Below are 21,696 nucleotides of genomic sequence, written 5' to 3'. Positions count from 1 at the left end.
CTGATACTTATAATAGACAATGCTCTGTCATTGGTCATTCAAGTCAGTCTGCAGTCAGACTACACATGAAGAAATAAGAGGAATGTAAATGACATTACATTTTGGTAAAGTACGTCACTGAATGTAAATACACTGATACACTGGCTACTGCTGAAAAAATAATGATCATGAATATGATCAAAAACAGGGTTTGATTTCATTAACATCTTATGGAGTACATCTTTAAATAATATGTGTAGCCTAATTCATATTTTTCTATTGAAGGGTAGTTTCAGGGATTAGCACTACTACACCCACATCCACAATGAGACCACTGCACAGACACAGTCAAATTTACAGGCTATATTGGAGCGCAATGGGAATAATAATGATTTAGTTTCAGAGGTAGCACACAGTGGGTAAACACAAGTGACAATGAAGGTCAGACAGTGACTTTAAAACAATGGGGGGGGGGGGGGGGGCAAACTGCCATCTGTTTGTGTCTGACCTTCACAAACACAGTGAAGGTGTTCACATGTGAGTAATTCTTGCAGTGCAAAGATAAAGCTTCTACTTCTCCACACCTTCTTTTCCTCGTAGTCGAAAAAGCAGCCATTAAAGCAGCCTTAAAAGAAATCAGAACCATGGTTCCAGTTAAGGCATTATGTGAAGTATTAGTCATTTGATGTTAATCAGGTAACAACCTCATGATGTTAGTGTCCAAATATTCCTAGTAGAGAGAGATACTGGTTGAAATGACCCTCGTTCTGTTCCTCATCTTGGCTGTTTCTGGAATAATCCTGTTGTGTTCATGCGCTATTCAACAGTGAGAAGTATTATCAGTTCAGGAAGTTCTCTATTGTTGTCCTGTGGCTCTTGAGCCTTATGAGGTGAGTGAGATCATGATGACGCATTTTACATATTTATCAATGTTTTTATGGCACTTCCTTGTAGTACTTGTCATTTGCCAAGACTAAACAAGATAAAGAAAACAGAACACTGAGAATGTAAGAGACTGTAAAAGCCTGTTGATTCAAACAGGTAAAGCCTTTGGTGAAAACACAGTTGACTTTGCTATAACTGGAGCTCTGTTTCTCTGTTGCTATTTTAAGGTGGCAGTATGTACAATACACGTGCCTTGGTTTTGTTATCCTTCCAATAGGAATGAGATGAAGACTGACAAAATACATTGTCCATAGAATTTAGGAATGAGGACAAATTACACAGCGATTGGATTCGATCAAATGACAGGTGAAAAGGCGGTTCCATTTCTGAATGTTTGAATGTGTACACAAGACGCACCCCTTTACTAAAAGGACAATGGTATAAACCCTTAAGCAGCAGCGGCAAGACAAAACAGCCAGATTTAGCCACAATTACACAGGAAACTGTGCTATTGAGACTTCAAAATAAAAGGTTCGAAAATGTAAAAAAACAAAACAAAATATTTTACTAGTAGATACTGCTAATAACAATTGTAATAACAGTTAAAAAAATAATTAAATGGGTCAAATAGCACTCTTACAGCATTCAACTATATTATGCAAAAAGTAGTCAACCGATGTTCTGTTTTGCTGTGATGGTGAAATTATCTTTCAAGTAAACAAAGCAAAATACAAAACAATATATTATATTGAAATTTATTGATGTACTTTACTTTGAAAATCAAACATTATAATCATTATTTTATTTTATTTTATTTTGCTGTAATTGTCATTTGTGGTATAAAAGGGGAACATAATCCACCCTATATTGATAACTTATGATTATATACTAATATACGTTAGGGTATAGTAGATTTATTTATATTTAGTTTTCTTTGCATATCATGATCATTTGTTGCAATGTCTTGCTCTCCCTTATGGGTACAATTGAAGCTGTATTCCCCTTCTCTTTCTCGACAGTAGTTCTTCTTTTACTTTGAAGGCCAAATCCCTCCTTTCCCGGTGTCCTCTGGGCTAACGGCGCGAACCTTGACGCTCCTCCCTGTTGCTGCTGGGAGCGAGCGCACAATAAAGCGCTCGGTTGTTCGAGTGGCGTCAGCGACGTTCAGTCCACTATGCCGCGGGTCCAGCAGGTGAGCTGTTATGAAGCCGTGTGATGCGTCGCGCCGGATGGGTTCCCTGACACTCCGCACTTTCTCTTCTTTGTCCCTGCAGAAGATGGTGTCTGGCGGCTAGTTGCAACTTCGGACTCCCTGTTTTTTTTTCCTCCCCCCCCTCCCTCCCCTCCTCGGCGAAGCGCACTGAAATCAGTTGGTGAGTGTCCGTCGTTGCGCACATATACTGTCACCTGTTCTGCTCCACAGGTAGGACATCAGACTGGATTCTGCTGCTGTGCGCTAACGCAGCGACCAACCTCTAACACAGGCAGAGGAGTGAATGCTGGAGAAGAAGCTGCTGGTTACAGTAGAGTAGCGTGCAGGGAAGAATCAGTGAGGCATGTTGGAGCCATTATCCGCTCAGAAACTAGAATTTAAGAAATAAAATCTAAACAACAACAACAACAACAACAACAGGAGCTAAGACAACAAATCCTCATGTGATCAACTTATCTGCCAGCACTAATCATATGTGGCATCAGCTACAGGCTTATTAATATTTAACAATATTCTACAGCAAATGTTAAGAGGCCGACAGTATTCTTCAGTCAACTCCTGCACTGGGCTCACATCGTGTGTATCTCAATGGCAGCTGGATAATCTGCCTTGGTTTATTAAAAGGTGCACAAACCGTGACCTTCACGTGGTGCTTGTGATAATATGAAACCATGGTCAAAATTACTAAATGTAAAGGATAATACTGCCAAGAAGAATCTGTAAAAACACCTGAAAAGCCCAGTATTTTTCACTTTAAAGGATCCATGTGAGTGTTGAGAATATGCAGTAGGAATGCAGTTAACAAGCAGTTTAGTTGGTTCAGTCACTGTCAGTTTCTGAGAGGAGCCATTTAGTGCCAGTGTGCAGTGTTTTAAATGGGACCACTCAGCATTCCTAAAAATAGACAGAATTTACCACTTAGACCACCATGACGCGCTGGAAAACTAAAACCTCAAATGAAACTAATATTTCATAACCCTACCTATGTGTGTGTGTGTGCCTGCATGTGCTTTGGCCCCTTCATGTCCTTATCTTCAGGAGAGCATCTATTCACATGTCAGATCCAAGTGTCAGATCCATGTGTGTTCAGAGGTGTGTGTGTGCAGTGTTCATGCTGTGAAGCTGAAAATGTTCCCAAAAAAGCACAGAATTTAAAACTGTCTGTCTGTCTGTCTGTCAGTCTGTCTGTCTGTCTGTCTTCTTATAGTCTTGTCTCTTCTTGAATGTGCTCCATAGTGAATCATCACTGTGATACACGATGTCAAGTAAGGAGAAGGAGGCCTGGGTCTGCTGGGGTACCAGCAGCTCCTCTCTAATTTTAATATTCATTTTAGCTCCAAGGCCTTTCCTTTAATTTTATAATTTCACTCTATGTTAATTACATGTGCATGAGGTCATATCTGAAAATCAGTCTAATTTTTTATGGTCTTGGCTCAGTGGCTGGCTGCTGTGGTGTTTCTGTGATGCAGTGATCATCTGTCAGTCAGACAGTGTGGGCAATGCTAGGACTCACATTTTCGTCATTTTCATGTCGCTGAAAATTTGTGTGTCTACGCTCGGTGGCCTTTTTGTTCAGCCATGCTGGTTCTCGCTGCTCGTGTTAACCTCCAAGTTCTTTTGCCTAGTCAAAACCAAACAAACAAGCAAACAAACTAAAACCAAACCACCCCCCAAAACAATTAAATGCATCATTTCCTGCAATTTTTTCTCCCAGAAATTCTGTTAGAAACATAGATGTAAAAGCTGTCATAAACTGGTAGCAGGTTCAGCCATTAATGTTTTACGTCAATTAGAACATGTAATGCGATAAAAAACATTGTGTATTACTTTAAAGCTTAAAAAAAAGAAAGATTGTTTTTGGGGGGTGATTGCAGTGGAACAAGCTGTAAACACAAAACTGACCTTATACAGTCAAATGTGTCAAAGAGCTGCCTATTCATGCATCCAGCACACATGTAGCAACATTAGCGTTCATTTGAAGTCATGTTCCTGGCCACCTGGAGAACATTAGTACAATATTCAAATTTCTTTTAGCCCTGTTTTTGTCTCAACCAACCCCTGAGAAAAATATCTGACCACTATGTTCACCAGCTACTTGCTGCTATTTGGTACCTGGCAGGTAGAAGGCTAATGAGAGTGAATGGTAAATATGTGGGTAGGAAAATCAAAACAATAACCTTAGGTTTCTTAGAGCTTTCTGTGGATTTGTCACTATGAGTGCCCCTTTTCACATTACACATAATAACTTGATTTATTGCAAAAAAAAAAAAGTTAATTCAGCTTTAAGTTGACCTACAATACATTATAAATGTATTATATAAGAATTTTAGATCAACAGGGACCCAAATAGTTGAGAGATTAGCGATAAAGAAATGAGCTGAAGATAGTAAATCTTTTAAATGTGCCTGTGTAGCCATTTTTATGGTGCAGTGTGGGAGCAGGATCATTATATTCATGGTAACACTGTCAGCTGTAGTCATATTTAAACTCCCTTAGTTAATACTTTGTCATGGGAAGTGAAGTTACCTTGCTCACACTGTCGTCACAAGCAGGCTGCTCTGTTCTGTCACCGCTGGGTGAATCATCTGACTTCCTATCATCTGTTCTCCTTCCGCATCGTGCTCCTTCTTGGAAATCAGGCTTCATGTCACTGTGCGTTAACACAGATGATGGCAGACAGATGATGACATCGCACCGCGTGCCCTCCTCCCACCCATTCTGATTCTGGAGTCCCAGAGGTGCCAGACGTGGCTGGCTGCTCAATCCTTTATCACTAATCTCCTGAACAGTCTAATTCAGCTTTATCTTTAGATTTTACAAGGAACAAAGGCTGCCACTGTAATCAGTAAACAGGTAACTGCTTTACCTATAAAATCTGTTTAATCTTCAGTGGCCTCGACACTACTGAGCAGCTTATCGTCATCCCCTATCTAACACTTTGGTTCATTAAAAAGCCATGACGGACAGATAAACAATATGCATTCAAGTAGAGTTTGACCAGTGTATGACAGTATGCATGTATACTGTTTTGTACTGAAGCTGTTAAAGGCTGATATTTCAGTACACCTGCAAATGTTTTCAGCTCGTACAGATGCATTATTGCCGCAGTTTGTGCCCACTCGCATGTTTGCTTTGACTTTTGTCTCTTCTTAAATGAGCTCCATGTTTATGGTTTGGACAGTTTTACTGCTAATGCTACCAACCAACAACAACAACACCTCTCTGTCATTTCTAAAGCTGGTTATTGAACCTCAGTGGTTTTACTGTTCAGCAACGCAAATAAAAAGTGAAGGCAAAAGTCAGACAGCATCTGCACACAGTATCGATAGCTTTCAGTACATTTAGTTTAACACAGCAATGTTCAGGCATTGTCAAGGAAAATAAATAAATAATATATAATATATATATAATTTTTTTTCTATTTCTTCTATCAAAGTTAACATCTAGAAACTGCTACCGCAGTCACAGCTTCCTTGTCAACTGAAAATGATGTAGACAACTCTGCTGCTGACTGGTTAATCAATCAAATAACAACCCCTCCAAAACAAAAAATGTTTGACAGGAAAAATCAACAGTGAGGCAAAACAAAATGGCAATTCTCTCTGATTATGAGTCCATATTTATACTATTTTAAGGATGTATTTTTTTGTATGTTGAGCCTTTTTTTAACATCTGCTTTCTGCTATAAAATTGCTAACAAAGGAAAGAAAAGTGCTCTTTTGAAATGTGTCTCTCTGCAGCAAGATAAATGACAGCCGGGGATTGCCTATCACAGTTTTACCACCCGGTGCCCAATTCAATTCCCATTGATTTGGGGCTTAGCCACTTTGAGGATGGAAACAGTAATTTGCCAGGCTAAATGCTAGTCATTCATTATTCCTCTGTATTGGCCAGTGACCTATAAGAGTGTAGCGCGAGTTGGTGCGTCTGTAAAGCCGATTGCCCTTTACTGTCACCTATGGTTGGCTGCCATTTGGGAACAGCTGCTTTTATCTTTCTGCCATTAAAACATGTCAGTCGGTTCTTTCCGCACCTGAGTGTGGAGGACACATGAGACGTTGGACATGTTTTGCAGAGATGTAGAGGACGGAGGATGATAATAGGAACAGGAGGAACCTGTTTCCACTAAGAAACCGTGTTAGACTGTTCTGACCTCAACGAACCCGTGCCCATTTTCCCAGCAGCCCAACCTGACGAGGGCCAAGGGGGTGGCAGCATAACTCAATAAACCCCCCCCCCCCCCCCCAGCATGCCTCTGCCTGGCTCAGTGGGAAAGAACTGTGGTTCGTCAGTGTCATCTCTCCTGCTGCCACCATCTCCATACTGATTAGATGGGAAGGGAACAGTAGGTGAGATGGGAGGGTTCCTCTGTGGAGACAAAGGGTTTATTGTAATTCCCAAGGCATCCACTTCAGTCCACAGATCAGTGACCTTTTCAGTGTATCGGACCACACAATAGAATCAGCTGCTTCCTTTTCCCCCCTGTAATTACAGCATGGAATTCCGTCTGCCCCAGAAACAGGCACGGCATCTCAAAACGGTTTGTCAGACATCAACCAACTCAAGAGCTCATTCTAGCTGATTGGCAAATGGAGTGGCTGTAAGAGGGTGAGAGGTGCAAATGCTGTTTGAATTGATTATCAGTGGGCACCATCAAGTGTGGTTTCCACTGAAGATGCCTCTCTGTAGCTGCACCTGCCAACTGTACATGTTTTCATCCTCAAATTGTTTTGGTTTTATTGTACCTAGGTTCATCAGTTTGACAGGAACACAACGCTGAATGAGTGCTACTGTTGTTCTGTGGCTGTTGTAAATAGACAACTGTTTGCTAACACATTCACTATTACAGCTTTACAAGATGATAATAGGTGAAATATTGTGTTAATATTAATGCAGCATTAAAAGTGCAGCTTTAGGCATCTTTGCATGATGGTTAAACATTAAATAGTAAGAATTCTTTAATTGGCAGACTAAATAATTTTAAAGCAAAAATGCCAAATATTCATTCTTTGTCTTATACAGTAATAAACCTTATCTTAGTCAGACCTTCTGGACCAATTGAGTCACCAATTAATTGATAATTCAAGAGAGTAATTTGCGGGTTAGTAGTTGCAGCCCTATTTACAATAAATTTAGAGACAGAGGATCTGATGTTGGTGAGTTTAGTCTTTGTGTGCAGCATTTGTTCTCGGAGATGGTTTGGATTTCACGTTTCAGTTTTTATTCTTCCCTCCTTGTGGATGGAGAAGAGACCATACATCATGGACAACATCACAGGTTTCAATTTTCCTACTTCTTTTACCTCCGATGGGGCCAATTAAGGTGGATTAGGTACCATACCTCATCAGAGTCCTGGACACCTCCCTGTGGAGGTATTCCTGACATGTCCAAATGTAAGAACACAACACTACGGGATTTCCCAGGAGGAGCTGAAGGAAATGTTAAGGAAAGGGATGTCACTTCTCTGTCAAGTTTGGACTTGGTAAATATCAGGATGGATAGTTAAGTGGAAGTCCCCGGCTTTCTACTGGTGGAGATGAAATCCTCTTCTGTCGCAGCGCCTCTTTTATCCCCATTGCTGAGTGCAGCTTTAATCACAAACACAAACACAACACAAGAGCTTGACACTTCTGCTGATGCAGGGTGGCAGTGTGTGTGTTGCCTTTGCAGATTTTTTTTTTGTGTGTGTGTGTGTGTGTATGTGTTTCAGCCGATGCCCCATTTGCCAGGGATGTTGTCAGAGAGTGCTAGAGGCCTATGGGTGGTAGCCAGCGTGCTGGAGCAGCACGTGCAGCCGCAGCCACCCTGGCCGCATCACTGTTGACATGATGGTCTAGTTCGGAGAGCGCCCGGGGTGGAGGACGGCCTTGGTTACACTCTTCAAAACAACGGGCTTTGTGCTGAAATATTGATGTGACGGCAGCACACACTGTCCCCCTGGTGTCACACATGTATCGGACATGTGTGACGCATAAAGTAGATTTATTCTCTTGGCCTTACCGCTGCTACTAGGGTGCAACTGATATATGGCTTCTGAAGGCTGATACTACTACAGCTAGTCAAACGATAAAAACGTATCCTGTCAAAATGTTTACGAGAATATGTTTTTGAAGTCATTTTTGTAGGAAAAATGCCAAATATTCTCTGTTTGCAGGCCTCTTCAGTGTTAAGATTTCTGCTTTTCTCAGTTTTATATTAAAATGAATTTAATATCTTTGTGTTTGGGCTGTTGGTCAGACAAAATTAGCACTTTCAGGATGTCTCCTTGGGCTCTGGGAAAGTCTGCTGAGCATTTTTCATCAAGGATACATAACTTTCCTGCCACTAGAACAAAGACTAGTAGAAGTGTGATTTAAATCAATTTAGCTAATGTCACAAAAACACTTACATATTGTATGACTCATACAGTCAAAACTTCTTTTTTTAATAAGAGCTTTCTAGTTGTGCCCAATGAACTAACTAATTCATTATCCTTTGAGATATTAAAGTTGTAGTCTAAATAAATCATTCTGGTATTAAAGAGTGAGATATTTCTAAAGTGATTGAAGCTCCAGTGATGCAGGATCCTACACTTCCCATAATGCAACTCAGGTGTTATTTTGTTAGAACTTCCATGCCTGGTCAGCCATGTTTAACAAACTCCACATCCCTGTTTTGGTTATAAATTTGAAGTCTCCAAGCTCAAGCAGTCAAACAGGTAAAGACGGGAGACGGAGGCGATAGCCAATCAGGAAGCAAACTGAAGAAGAGCTGAAGATGGAAGCACAACAAACAAAAGACATCGCCATCCGCCATGTTTATTTACTCTAAAGTCACGTTTGACTGCGCAAGATTTTGAGTTTTGGTTGTTGGTGGACAGAATCTGTTAGTGTGAGCTGTGCTGTGTTGGTCTTCTCATTGCACACAATGCACTATAAGAACAAAACTCTGAAATCTACCGTTATTTGTCATCATGTGTGTGGTCTCTCACAAATTGGGTAAGATTTTTTAAATCTTTTAGCGATGAGCCGGGCTTAATTAGACTCCAGTGGAGTTACATCATTTGTAACATTGGTGTCCGGCACCAGGAAAAGATAGGACATTCTTGTAGGGTTAGGACAATGGAGCAAATTGGAGAGCCACTTGTGTATGGTCAGGATTAGTTCATAATCAGTGCTGAATCAGAAGCCGTAAAAGTCGCACACGTCCCAAAACAGTCTGTTCTTACTTGACATGCTCTGTGCTTCAGATTCACCCCTAGGCCTCTGCCAGCGCTGCCTGCCAGCAATTCTTTACAGCTCTCTGTCAAGTGTGCTAATTGTTGTAAATAGCTGGGTGCTCTGTTGTTGTGATTGACCCTTCATGAAAAGCCACTCAATCTGTCTCATATTTGGCAATGTGGAAGCCACTTTGTCGGCATAATTGCGCATAATGGCTTGTTGTTGTCATTGCACATTAAATGCAGTTAATTACAGAGAGGGCGGTTTGCTTTTAGATTTTATTTGAAGCACTGAAACAGGAGGTGCTGTTTGGACCTATGTACCAGTAAATGGTATAGCTGCATGGTGTCAGTGAGCACTTGTAAAATTTTGGGTGTGTGGTTTCTGAGACTGGTTTTGAAGTTCAGTAACAAAACCAGTACTTAGCAGACTGAGACTTGATGTTGATATTTCTTATCTTTTTTTATCAGAGATAATGTGGCATTTACCAACCAAAAATTTCAAAATGTCACTTAAAGTAAAGAGGGTTCTCATTTGTAGCTGACAACCATTGGCCAGCTGTAGCTACCCAGCTAATAAAACTCCAGCTGACATCTTAATGTTTAGAGCCGATTCATTTTAAAGCAAAAACACTGTCAAATGGCCATAAATGTGAGCATGAATGGCTACATGATGTAACATTAAGCTATAGCATGACTGCCACTAAAGCTACATGTGGCACCCTGAACAGTTGATTTGAGAATGAGGAGTAAACAGTGAGTTTTGCACATGTAATGCTACCTTGGGTAACAAGCTTGGCTGGAGCTGCTGCATTGTAGCCTTTGACAAACCAAATAAAGAGCAGGACAAAGCTAATAACTGGAGATTTACTCTGACAAAGCAGCATTTGTTCCCACAGGGTGGGGGTTCTGATATTAAACAGGGCTTTTTCTAACATAACCTAACCCCACCAATGTTATCCTTTCTACCTATGTTAGCACTATGATAACTATCTTAACAAATGATGCGATCCTTGGCTTTTGAAGTAAGAGCTTTTGGCCTGAGAAGAAATTCAAAGCCTGAAAGGTCTGCTGTGCTTAGTGTACAGTTGCTTTGCCACGACTGAACAATTGCTGTCCTGGACATGGGGTTTAACAAACAAACAATTCAATCACTCCCCCAGAATTATGATATTATTATTTGGATTGAAATCATCTGAAACAGAATTTAGACTTCCACTCTATGAAGGGGGTGATATAAACTGGTTGATTTCTAATAAAAAGCTTTTTTTTTTTTTTTAGACATTTCAGCTCGTGCTGTACATGCCCAGACCTGTCTCCTAAGACCTCAGTGATTTCTCTCCAACCCCACCCCCCAGCAAATTATCTACAAAGTAAAAGCCTACGCTGATGCGTTTTTGTCTGCGAGTGCTAGCTTCTGAAACATGAAAGCAGGCAGCCATGGTGAGAAAAAGGGCTGTGCAGATCAGCGGAGAAAACGGGAGGATCTGCCTAGGGATGTTTGTGAGATCTGAGGGGAGGCTGTGATCACGCTGTCTCATTAGATCAGTCTCACCTCTCTGCTTCTCTCTCTTTCTACTGCTGCTGCAAAGAAAGGAAAAAAAAGCTTTTTTGAAAATCAACTGCTGATATCAGAGTGGTGCTTCACCTTCCAGCTGCGGTGCATATGTATGACCTTCTGTGCACCTGTTAATGTGAATGTGATGAGCGAAGCCTATTTCCTCTCCTCACATTCTCCCTCTGTTGTTATATTTTGCATATAACTTGATAGTTTTGCACTGCATACATCTCATCCTATCCATTTTTCATCCTTTTTTTATGCACTCCATTTTGACAGTGATAATAACAATAATTTTTCATCATAAATTCCTACATACCACACCAACAGTTTGTGTTCCTGTGTTATTATCATTGCTTACCTGCAGCAGCAACCCACCAACTTAATGTTAACATCAAATATGATGTTAGCATAATGAGACATGTCCATGAGCAGGAAAAAACCAATACCAAAGCAGCATGGAGACAGTCTGCATCTTCTTTGGCTCCCCTCCTCCACTATATAGCTGCCTTTATAACAATGGTGCAGTTTCCATGGCAGCTAGAGCATGTTAAGCTTTAGGATAAGAGTAAAAAAGTGGGGAGAAGGACAGGGAATAATCACAGGGTATGAGGGACTAAAAATAGCAAGGGACTTAATCCCAGGCATTATTTATTCATCTAAAACTTCTCGTGTCTGCACCGGCTGTGTAAACATAATTTCTTCTGCAGTTCCTTGTCAGGGGCAGGCAGTTTTCTGACCTAAACCCCCACAGTCTTACTGACTGACTAATACCATGACTATGGGAGAGGGGGTATACAGTCGCAACACAAAGACAACACACTCCATATGATGGATGTATACAGTTTGGATTTGCTGTGGTGAGACTGTCAGGTGAAGAGAAGCAGTCTATTATCATCCCTACTTTCTTATTATTAGAAAAAGCATGAGGTTAATGAATGAGCCACGTTCACATAAAACATCCACAAAGGCAAGTTGTCAATTATTAATTAAACATTTCTCAAAATGATACTCACAAATCACTAGAACATGTGATATCGTTTCATTTAATCACTGCTGGGTCATGTGTAATTTGCACTGCTTTGTAATGTATAGACCACAGTGACGCTGTAGTCTGTGTGGTGACTGTAGCTGCTTCTCTCTGGCGGTCACACTGCAAGTGTTAGACTGATGAGAAGCAGAATAGAGGTCAGCCTCAGGCAGGGCCAGGCTGCGTGGCTCGGAGAACTGATATCTATCATTGTCTCCTGTTTGGAGAAGAGAAAGCTTTGACAGATATGGCTTTTTAAAGGCCAGCACCAGTGCTGATATTTTTGTACTGAAACTGCTGGAAGTATTTTATATGTATAACCAGTTGTTAAACACTATTTATAACCATGACACTAAAACTTAAGGCTCTGTACTTTATGATATTTTCCAAGAATTCTGTGGAAACAACTGCAGATGTCCCAGTCAATTTTTTTTGTCCTTGATCCCAGTCCAGGTCCTTTATTATTGGGTATCTGCTGATAGTGAGTCCAATCTGATTCTGATTTTTCATTACTTAAATGTTGATTAAATAGCCTGTGTATCTAATCATTGTATCATCAGAATAACACAGCTGTAGACTTGTTAATCTCACATGCCTTATTGAGTCAAATACGGTGGGTTATAGTCCAAAAATATAAAGTTTATAAGCTTAAAGTATTGATATGAGACCACTAGAGAAAAGATGTCTCACTCTGTAGGATTTGTTGGAACTAACTTCAGTTCATTTGTGGTTTTGCAGCGTACAGTGTTACAGAGTGGAAGTTCTCAGCTCATAAACTGTCTTTGACAAGCACGGACAGCAGCATACACAGAGCACACAAATCCACAACAGATTCGTTTAATGTAGGCCTGTCATCAAATTACTGACTGAATTAACAGTAATTAGTAACAGCTGATGAGATGTACCGCCAGCAACTTCATTTTAAGTGGTGAAAGCGATGCTCAGCACTGGCTAAATGAGAAGCTGCAGCTGAATGTTTTCTACGCTGCTTTTTGTAAATGACCGGGGCTCAGTTTGGAAATATACGCAGGTTCACTCAGTGTCAGTTTGAACTCAGTCATTCACCACTACTCCTAACTGATATTTCATATAATGAGCATATGAAGCGGAATATCACATTTATTTAAGATGTATGGTTTGATTCAGAGTTTCACATGTGTCATGATTGAATACATTTTCAAGCAAAAACAAGGAGTGCCTGAGATCGTGCATTTCTCTTCTGTTCTCATGTCACTGCAGTATTCAGCTTTATAAAATGTAATTTTTGAGACTTGAGAATCAGAGGTTGGAGTTTTCCTGACCCATTTAGAGTGTGGTTTTCCCAGCGCCTTGTCCTGGTTTATTGCTAAACACAACATTGTGCTTTCCAATCACTCAAGGAGATGGGAATGCAGAAAACATGTCACATTTATTCTGACATAACTACTGACTGTAATGGATGTGACATTTTCAAACATCTTTGTTCATGCATTTTTTTGTACAGCGGGTGGATCCTTAAAAGCTTTTTATTATGCAACCGTACTGTTTTGGTTTACTTTCCCCGCTTTCATCAGTGTCGTTTTCGGAGCAGCAGGCAGCGGTTTCCAGAGAAAAAGGCTCTAATAAGCGGTGTACTGCACGTGAATGTAGTGGTGCATTTAGCAGCTAAAGATACAGATACTTTGTCAAAAGCTGGTGGAAACCAAAACAGAGCTCAAAGAGAGTGAATACTGGACTTAGAGTCTAAATGAATGCTTATGTTTCTCCATGTCTGCTGGAGGTGTAAATAAGAAACTGTTTGCTAACAGGTTAGCCATAAACTGATAATGTGTCAGCATTATGTTTACAGCTCGTTGTCCTGCCTCCAAATGGCCATAAAATGAATGAACCCAGGTGTAATGAAATGCAAAACAGATTTGCTATGATTCAGAATGATTAATAATATTATATGTTACACTGCATTGGCTAGGCTAGGTATTGAACCAATACATTTTTGGTACAGTCAGATTCATACTCTGAAGTTTCTGATTCTAGTCATTCTTTTGCCAGATTTAAAGTATATTTAAGCAAAGTTACTAGTGCACTGCTGCTGCTCTGCATTGTGTAATTTGGTGGTAGCTCTGAAAGTTGAAACTAATATAAGATCACACACTGGTTTGAAGATGCCAACTGTGAAAGGTCTCCAGTCATGTTCTACAAGGTGTGTAACATTTGTCAATACTGAGGTAATATGTTCTTGAATAGAGCTCTTTGACATTTTCTACACACAACAGAAACACAGGCAATATGTCTGTGTTGGTTGCCTGGATGCACAAAGTCCGAGCTATGAAGCTCTCAGCATCTGTTTCTGTTTTCTGCTTTCTTTCTCTCGCCCTGTCCGTGGTGCTGAAAGCCTCCATTCACTCTCTCTGTGAAAATGTCTGTTGAGACAAGCTTTCTTGCTCAGGGTCCTTGGACTTGAATTTCCATTTAGAAAGGCTGGCGCTCTCTTGAAAAGCCAGCAAGGCTTCCTCTGAACAGAGACACTCCCACTGGTGTCGGAGACGGCTGTTGTGGTCAGAATTATCCTTCAACACTGAATGTGTGCTGTTTAAGTTCAGCGATACAACATACCTGCTCTGGTAAACACGCAGAAGATGGGATGGGTGAAAAGGCTTTTTCCTTTTGTACGTGTCCAACTGGCAAGATATCAGAGTATAATTTTAGCTGCATGATTATTTCCACAATGGCACTGCAAGACAGAGGATGTTTCAAGTACATACAGTGTAATTTGTTGCTAAATTATAGAGGTCACTGTGTTTAGAAATAGCCCAGGTAGCAATTTGCAGCATTAATGAGCTCTTATTTAATTGCAGAGCTGTCACATGTTTGCAGTTTGGAAGAAAACGGAAAGATAGCCTTTTTATCCTCATTTTTTTTAGTCGACATCTTCTCACCCGCTCTGTAAACTGCCCTTGACCTCTGACAGTTCTTCCATCAAAAGGCTTTTATAACTCGACCTTGTTGTGTAACATACCTGCGGCTTGTTCCTGTGTCTGACTGAGCCGGCGCAGACATCATCGTATCTAGGTCAATTTTCTTGACAAGATAATCCCATTTAAACTGTTGTTGGATTAACAGCTAAAATAAACCTGTTCAAATGATGGGTCACTGCCTGTTCAATGTTTAATCCGATGGCTTAATGAAAGTTACCAACCAGATGTTCTAATTAGGACCAGGCTATTGGTGGTGTTCCAAGGCTGTTATTGACACTGATATCGCTGGATTGAAGCCACTGAAAGCCAATGTTCTGCACTGATTTGCAGTTGTTGATATTTAGCTAAAGAAAATTGCAAACCTCTAAGCTACAGTAAATCACCACTGGTTGCTAAAAAAAAAGTGACAACATTCTTAGGTGGGGAAAAGGTGGCCTGAGGCAGCTTTCACTGCAGGTTTTACAGGAAAAAACCCTGAAGCTGTTGAGGAAAATCCTCCCACATCATACTGCGAGCTGTCCCATCAGCAGTGGGTGATTTTTGGCCAGTATCTGGTATTAAAGAAAAGGTCAATATAGACCTGACAGCACAGCAAGTCAATATTATCAGCCTGAGTCTAGTTGGTAATCATCCAGATTAACAGTCAAATCCCAGCTTTTCATTGATAATCAGCTGTTTAGCTTGACAAGCCTGTCAGACAGCTGAAGCAGGAAGAAGAGACGAAGTGTTCGTTCTGCTGCTTGGCCCCAATTAGACTCCTATTGTTCGACTTTTAGTTGAACCCTGGCCTCAAATTCAGGACAAAGAGCATCTTTGACATGCGAGGCCTGAGAGGGGAAACAATGCTCCGGATTCCCTGGACGCCTACAGTACAGTCCTACCAATTTAACATTGCAAATACAGAGCATTTCAGTTCAAAGACCTGAAAGTGGAGTGGTTGTAGCTGCCTCTGAGGACACTGAGGCCTTGTTCTTGATATTTTCATTTGAATCTGGGTGTAAAGCAGTACATGGGGACTTTACAAACTGCAGTTGTTTTCTGTAAACCACCTTCGGCAGGTGAAAAAAATAATCAAATAATGTTGTTCTCTTTGCTAACAAAAAATGGGGTAAACTAGCATGGAGAAATAATGTTTGGAATCATCTTGGATTTGACAATACTGATGGAGTAATTGTGGATAAAGGTAATGCTGTGTACTGATGTTGTCACCGACACTGTCTTGCAGTAACGTTAGCTTGTTTAAGTGAGGCAGAGGAAGCACTGCTATTGAAAGGAACTGTCAGTTCTACAACATAGCTTAGGAACGGACATTATGGGTTACGTTTGGATTGATTGTGTTAGTTTGTGTTTGTTCAAACCTGTTTTTTTGAAAAAGTGACAGTTTCAAAAGTAAAATGTGAAAAAAATTGAACTAATAATAAATAATTTGCAACGCATTTACTTTACGTTTGTCAAACATCCTGGTCATATTATTGTGAGGGTGTTCAACAAGGCACAACAGTGAATGTGCAACAGCATTTTGACATCAATAAATCATTATCACATTAATTATTACTATCTGTATGCATGCCCTGTTCTGTAAAGCTAGGGATGCTCTGTGTATGTGTGTATTCTGTTAAATAATATCATTCATTGTACAGAGATAATTTGATAATGACATACTGACATTCAAAAATGCTACATTTGTCACCTTTATGCAAACAAAATCATACAAATGCTGCTTTGTTGTGTTTATATTGTCCTGCCAATAGCAGTCACTCCTCCTGTGTGCAGAGACACTGGTTGAGTTGTCAGAATGTGATTATGTCAAAGTGGAAATACGTTTATGCTCATGGAACTATTCAAAGAAATAGGACACAATGATCTACTGTGGCTTATATGAGCTCAATGTTGAAGCTACAATAGCGCTCGAGGCTAACAGATGGCCAACCTGTGGCCCTTTTTCTGGAGATCTAGATAGTGTGTATGTGTGTGTGTGAGTTTATAGCTGCAAGTGCGCATTAACTCACATGTCATTCCTTTGTAGAAACAGAGCGATGGGAAATGGGATTTTGCTCCACAGAATGCTATGGTTATTTAAAGCAAAGCTACACAACAAAAGAGTGAGACTGGGAGGAGAAAGTGAGATAGTGAGAGAATGGATTCAAGTCATATGTTTACCTGCCAGTGGTGCTTTTCTGTACTGTTGCCATAGCAACAGTGGCTTGCTGTGTTTGTGTGTTTGTGTGTGTGTGTGTGTGTCTGTGTGACAAGGAATGTAATTCTGCCTGTCACCAGTGTAGCCCAGAGCAGACTCCCCAGCTGCTGGTTTCCATGAGCCCAGACAGACACATCCTCCGCTTCAGTGAGGAATCTTTTCTCTTGACGTTCAAATCACTAAACAGATTAGGTCCATTTTGTTTTCTGAAATATGTTAAGATAAATGGACACTGCTTGGGCTCTGTATTACTCAAAATGAAAACATCAGTCATTTCGAAACTAATGTCATTAAAGTGACCAGTGTAAGCATCAGTGCAGAGAAAGAAACAGGCTAACTAGATCATTTGAAATGTACTTGGAGTAGAACGGAGTCACTGTCCCATACAGGGGTTTTCTCCACAGTACAAAAGCATACAAAAGTACAGACAAACTTTATCATTAGGAATAGAATAGCATAGAAATAAGACCCTGAATGAACAACAAACATTAAAACCACTGACAGGTGAAGTGAATAACATTAATCATCTCTTTACAATACAATGTTCTGCAGGGAAACCACGGGACCTGACATTCATCTGGATGTTACTTTGATACATGCCACCCAATTTAACATTGCTGTAAACTAAACACACCTCCCCATGGCAAACACACTCCCTGACAGCAGGGGCCTCCCCCAGCAGGACGGTGCTCCCACCACACCACATAAACTGCTCAGGAATAGCTCAAGGAACATGACAAAGAGCCCAAGGTGTTGACCTGGCCTCCAAATCCTCCAGATCCAAATCTGATTGAACATCTGTGGGATGATCCAGAACAAACCAGATGTTGGACGCCCCACCAATATTTGCCAATATCCCAATGCCAGACACCACAGGACACCCTCAGGAGTCCTGTTTCCATGCCCTGATGGGTCAGAACTGTTTTAGCAGCACAAGGGGGACCAAACAATATTATGCAAGTGGTTTTAATGTTGTGGCTGATTGGTGTATTAGCACAGAAAGATTCCTACTGAATTTATTGTGAAATTCATAAAACACAATACTCTAACCCTAACACTAACCCTTTACAGGTTTTCATTTACTGTTACAAAACTGCCAAAAAGTACTGTTTCTTTCTTGTTTGAGAGCACTGTCTTCGAGGGCAGGCAAAATTAACGCTGTACTCTTTTTCTCTTTTTATCGTAGAGGGGTCCTGAGATGACAGAAGTAGAGCCAGTGTTGGACTTTGCCTCCTCGGGACGCTCGGGGAGGCGAAATGCCCTGCCTGACATCCTGGGCTCACCGGCAGGCGTAAACCCCGGTGACCTGCCTCTTAAACTAGCTGAGCTGTCCCTCAAAGGTAAAGTACACTAGTTGTCTTTGCCTCTGTTATTACTAAAAACTGTCATCGGTTTATAAATTTAATTTGATGTCTGATAGATGTCTGAACCAAGATTCATGTTTTTGCTACATTGTATACATTTGACCCAGTTAGTTTTGGTTTCACAGTGACTTTGCGAGGGCACTGAAGAAGTTTGTATGACATATGTGTGTCCAGTTGTCATCACATATGTGTGCTGGGTGTGTGTCTGATGTCGTCACTTTCAGATTTGTCAAGTTGACTTTTTTCAAGCTGATTTCGTCATCAGACCGAATTACAGTTAAATATTTTATCTCCTCCTCCCATGTGGTACTGCAGCTTATTTTTACTTCCCTTCTGCTTATTTTTCCCTTTCTATTATTTAATGGGTAACGAGCCTGCCTCGACTTCCTGTATTTGGTCCACAAGTCTGAACCATCCAAAAAAGTGTTTTCACTGCAAATTAGCTGAATCATGAGACCAACGCTTTTGGTTGAACCATGTTTTGGTCCTTTGGTCCGGGCTGTGGTCTGAGGCACCTTTCACACCTGCTATTTTTTTGCTATTTTCTTACCCCAGAGGTCTGGACCACACAAGGTAGGTCTGAAAGCACCTTTAGAGTCGTTTTGGTCTGAGAATCAGCTTTGGGCTACAGTTGCCACTTGGGAATGGGCTAACTGGCTACTTCCAGGAGGTTGTGGACACTATGCATTTTCTCCCTGTAGGCCCAAATTAGTGCTATGGTGATGCTATTGGTGCTATGCTACTTAGGGTGATTCTGAAAGTGGCTCTGACACATCAGGAGCTGTAAAATGACTCAAAAGCAAAACATGCAAGCATGCAGTGATGTAATAATCATTAAGTCATTGGCACTGGCCAACAGAACAGGCTGTATACAGCCTATAGTTACTTCTTTTTGCCCCTCAAAGTAACAACAACATATTTCTTATTGTTTCTTTTTGGGTTGTGCACAGATGGTCCGGGAGGGGCCCAGTCCCCCACGGCGGAGGAGCCTCCACCGCCACCGGAGAGCTCAGAGGGGAAAGAGGGATCGTAGGGACTCGTTTATTTACCTCCCTGGAGATCAGTAGAGATAACCTGAGAGACGGGATGAGGAGCAAGATAGAGGGTGACCTGTGGGAGAAGGTGTGATGATCTGTGGAGAGTCAGTCTGTTTGCGGAGCAGCTGAGCCACGGAGGGAGAGTGAGTGACAGACCGACTCCCCCAAAGGACTGAAGCCAGGAGCTTTGGACTGATTGGGACTCAGCACTATCTGAAAAGAGTCAGACGTTACTCAGCTATGAACCACTGAGTGTGTGTGAGTTATACACTCAGTCTACACTACACTGAGAATCAAAGGGACCATGACAGATTGTATACTGTACATTACTATTTTTGTATGATTTATTTAAAACTAAAGAAAAAACGGAATTCTTAAGTCAAACTGTAATATGTACAATTTCCTGTCATTTCCTGCTGATTTTTGTTTTACAGTGACGTGTGTCATTTTACATTGACATGAACAGGAGGGGGTTTGATAGCAGCCTGCTGTGGCTCAGAGCTTTTTAGGATGTAAAATGGTATGTTTGACATAAGAAAACTGTAGATTTCTTTTTGTGTTTTCTTGCTCACTTATGCTTTTACACTAAATGTGTATTATCTACTACATGTTTTCAAATCTGAGGCTGTTGTACAGTATATCCACATTGTAAATGTACAGTTTTTACCCCTATTCCCCGGACTGTTTTGATCCTAGCAACAGCAACCAGGGATTTGATCCATTTTTTTAGGTGTCTATATGGTGCAAGATGATTTCGTATAGAAAAGCCGTCCATATCTTAAGACATTCCTGTAGGGAATAGTGTCCCACTGCCAACAAGGTACACACTGCTTCACTGTAATACTGAAAGAAAAAAAGTCTGTGATGTCCTTTTGTTTTTTGCTCAAGGCTGCTTTTAAAAGTCTCTTTACTTTCCAAACCTCTGAAAATGTGCCTAGTGGCAGTTTACAACTGAAAACGTGTGTTGTGATCTTTCTCTGTGAAGTACTGTTATCCACTCTTTTGGGCTACTGATATTTCCTCAGTTTTAATAGGAGGTATCATTACACATCTTTAGTGCTTGAAATATAAATCAAAGAAAAACAAAACTCTTTTGTAACATTCTCCAAACCCGTATTTGCAGGTCCTACTATCCATCAGGATAAGCGTTCAATTCTGCATCAACTTCAGCTGCGTAATGCTCCTCACACAAGCTTCTTATGGTGTCAACAGCATATGCCCACTGCCTGGGTACGGGAGCAAGCATCAAGCAACACTGCCGCCACAATGTGTTTCAAGTGCTGAAAACGGCAGCGCACTCGCCTTCTGCCTCTCCAGAGTCTGTTCACACTCATCAACACATAAGTAGAGTTGCGAATAGGACGCAAGATGGAGAGCGAGAAAACACAGTGAGGGTCCACAGTTTGTCAGCTATCAACTCACTGCTACTGTATATATACTGTATTGTAGTATAATCCATGTGTCATACATGCTACCTGTATGATTACTAGAATTCACATACTGTACCCACAAAGAAATGGTGTTCTGTAATTGTCTCTATTTGAAGATGTGGCTGTGTCTTTATGTGGATGTGTTTCACAAATGCAACAAGGGAAGCCTGGTGTGCTGCTGCCCAGCCTCTGTTTTGGATGCTGTACACTACTGATGCTGATGAGAAAGTGTTTGTGGTCTATCTGAAGCTGTATGATCAAGACTTTTTTTTTTGGTTGGGGTGGGGTGGGTGAAGAATCAGAGGTGTATTTTGTAGTGTCCTGATCTATAAGTGGTGCATATATTTTACTTAGCTGGATTGAATCCCTTATGTTGATTCTATCTGGTGGTGGAAAATTGCCATATTAAACCCACAAGCTTTACATACATGACTGTGAATAGTGTCATTTCTATGCAAAGCCCTTGATCCTGGTGCTTGGCCTTAATATTTTTTGGCACAGATACACTCTGTTGGATGGATGATATTTAAATGATAATGATATAGTTTAGTATCACTGTTAAGCTAGGAAAATAAGATTAGTCCACCACTTTGGTCCAGGCTACTCAATGGATTGCTATGACATTTTGTGGGGATTTCGATGTGCCCCAGAAGACGAAGCCTGCCAACTTTTAGACTCACTGTGAGTTTTTCTGTATATAACCCTCTGGCAGAACTATCAACGTGATCTCAGCTAAGAAAGGTAGCCATGTATTTTGATAAGTAACATTCATGCTCTCTGAGGATTAACCATTTAGATTTTGTTTTGCTTTTCACAATTGTCAGTGTGCGTCTTGTCCTTATGTTCTATTT

The 21,696-nt window shown here is 40.8% G+C and overlaps 1 protein-coding gene across 2 annotated transcripts; it reads left to right on the top strand.

Annotated features, from left to right (window-relative positions):
• Positions 1 to 1,854: 1,854 nt before the first annotated feature.
• LOC108900311 (cAMP-dependent protein kinase inhibitor beta) lies at positions 1,855 to 21,274 on the top strand. Of its 2 annotated transcripts, XM_018701310.2 has the most exons (4): positions 1,855 to 2,056; positions 2,139 to 2,237; positions 18,201 to 18,354; positions 19,329 to 21,274. In XM_018701310.2, the coding sequence occupies exons 3-4, from the start codon at positions 18,213 to 18,215 to the stop codon at positions 19,409 to 19,411; spliced, it is 225 nt and encodes a 74-aa protein (XP_018556826.1). In that variant the 5' UTR covers positions 1,855 to 2,056; positions 2,139 to 2,237; positions 18,201 to 18,212; the 3' UTR covers positions 19,412 to 21,274. The 2 variants fall into 2 exon arrangements, with proteins under 2 accessions (XP_018556826.1, XP_018556825.1); XM_018701309.2 differs by having other exon boundaries at positions 1,958 to 2,237.
• The last annotated feature ends 422 nt before the right edge of the window (positions 21,275 to 21,696 follow it).

The sequence above is a fragment of the Lates calcarifer genome, linkage group LG3, assembly GCF_001640805.2.
Source record: "Lates calcarifer isolate ASB-BC8 linkage group LG3, TLL_Latcal_v3, whole genome shotgun sequence".
In the NCBI taxonomy this organism is placed as follows: domain Eukaryota; kingdom Metazoa; phylum Chordata; class Actinopteri; family Centropomidae; genus Lates; species Lates calcarifer.
The sequence above is the reverse complement of the archived record's forward strand: the minus strand, read 5'-3'. Positions and strand labels throughout refer to the sequence as shown.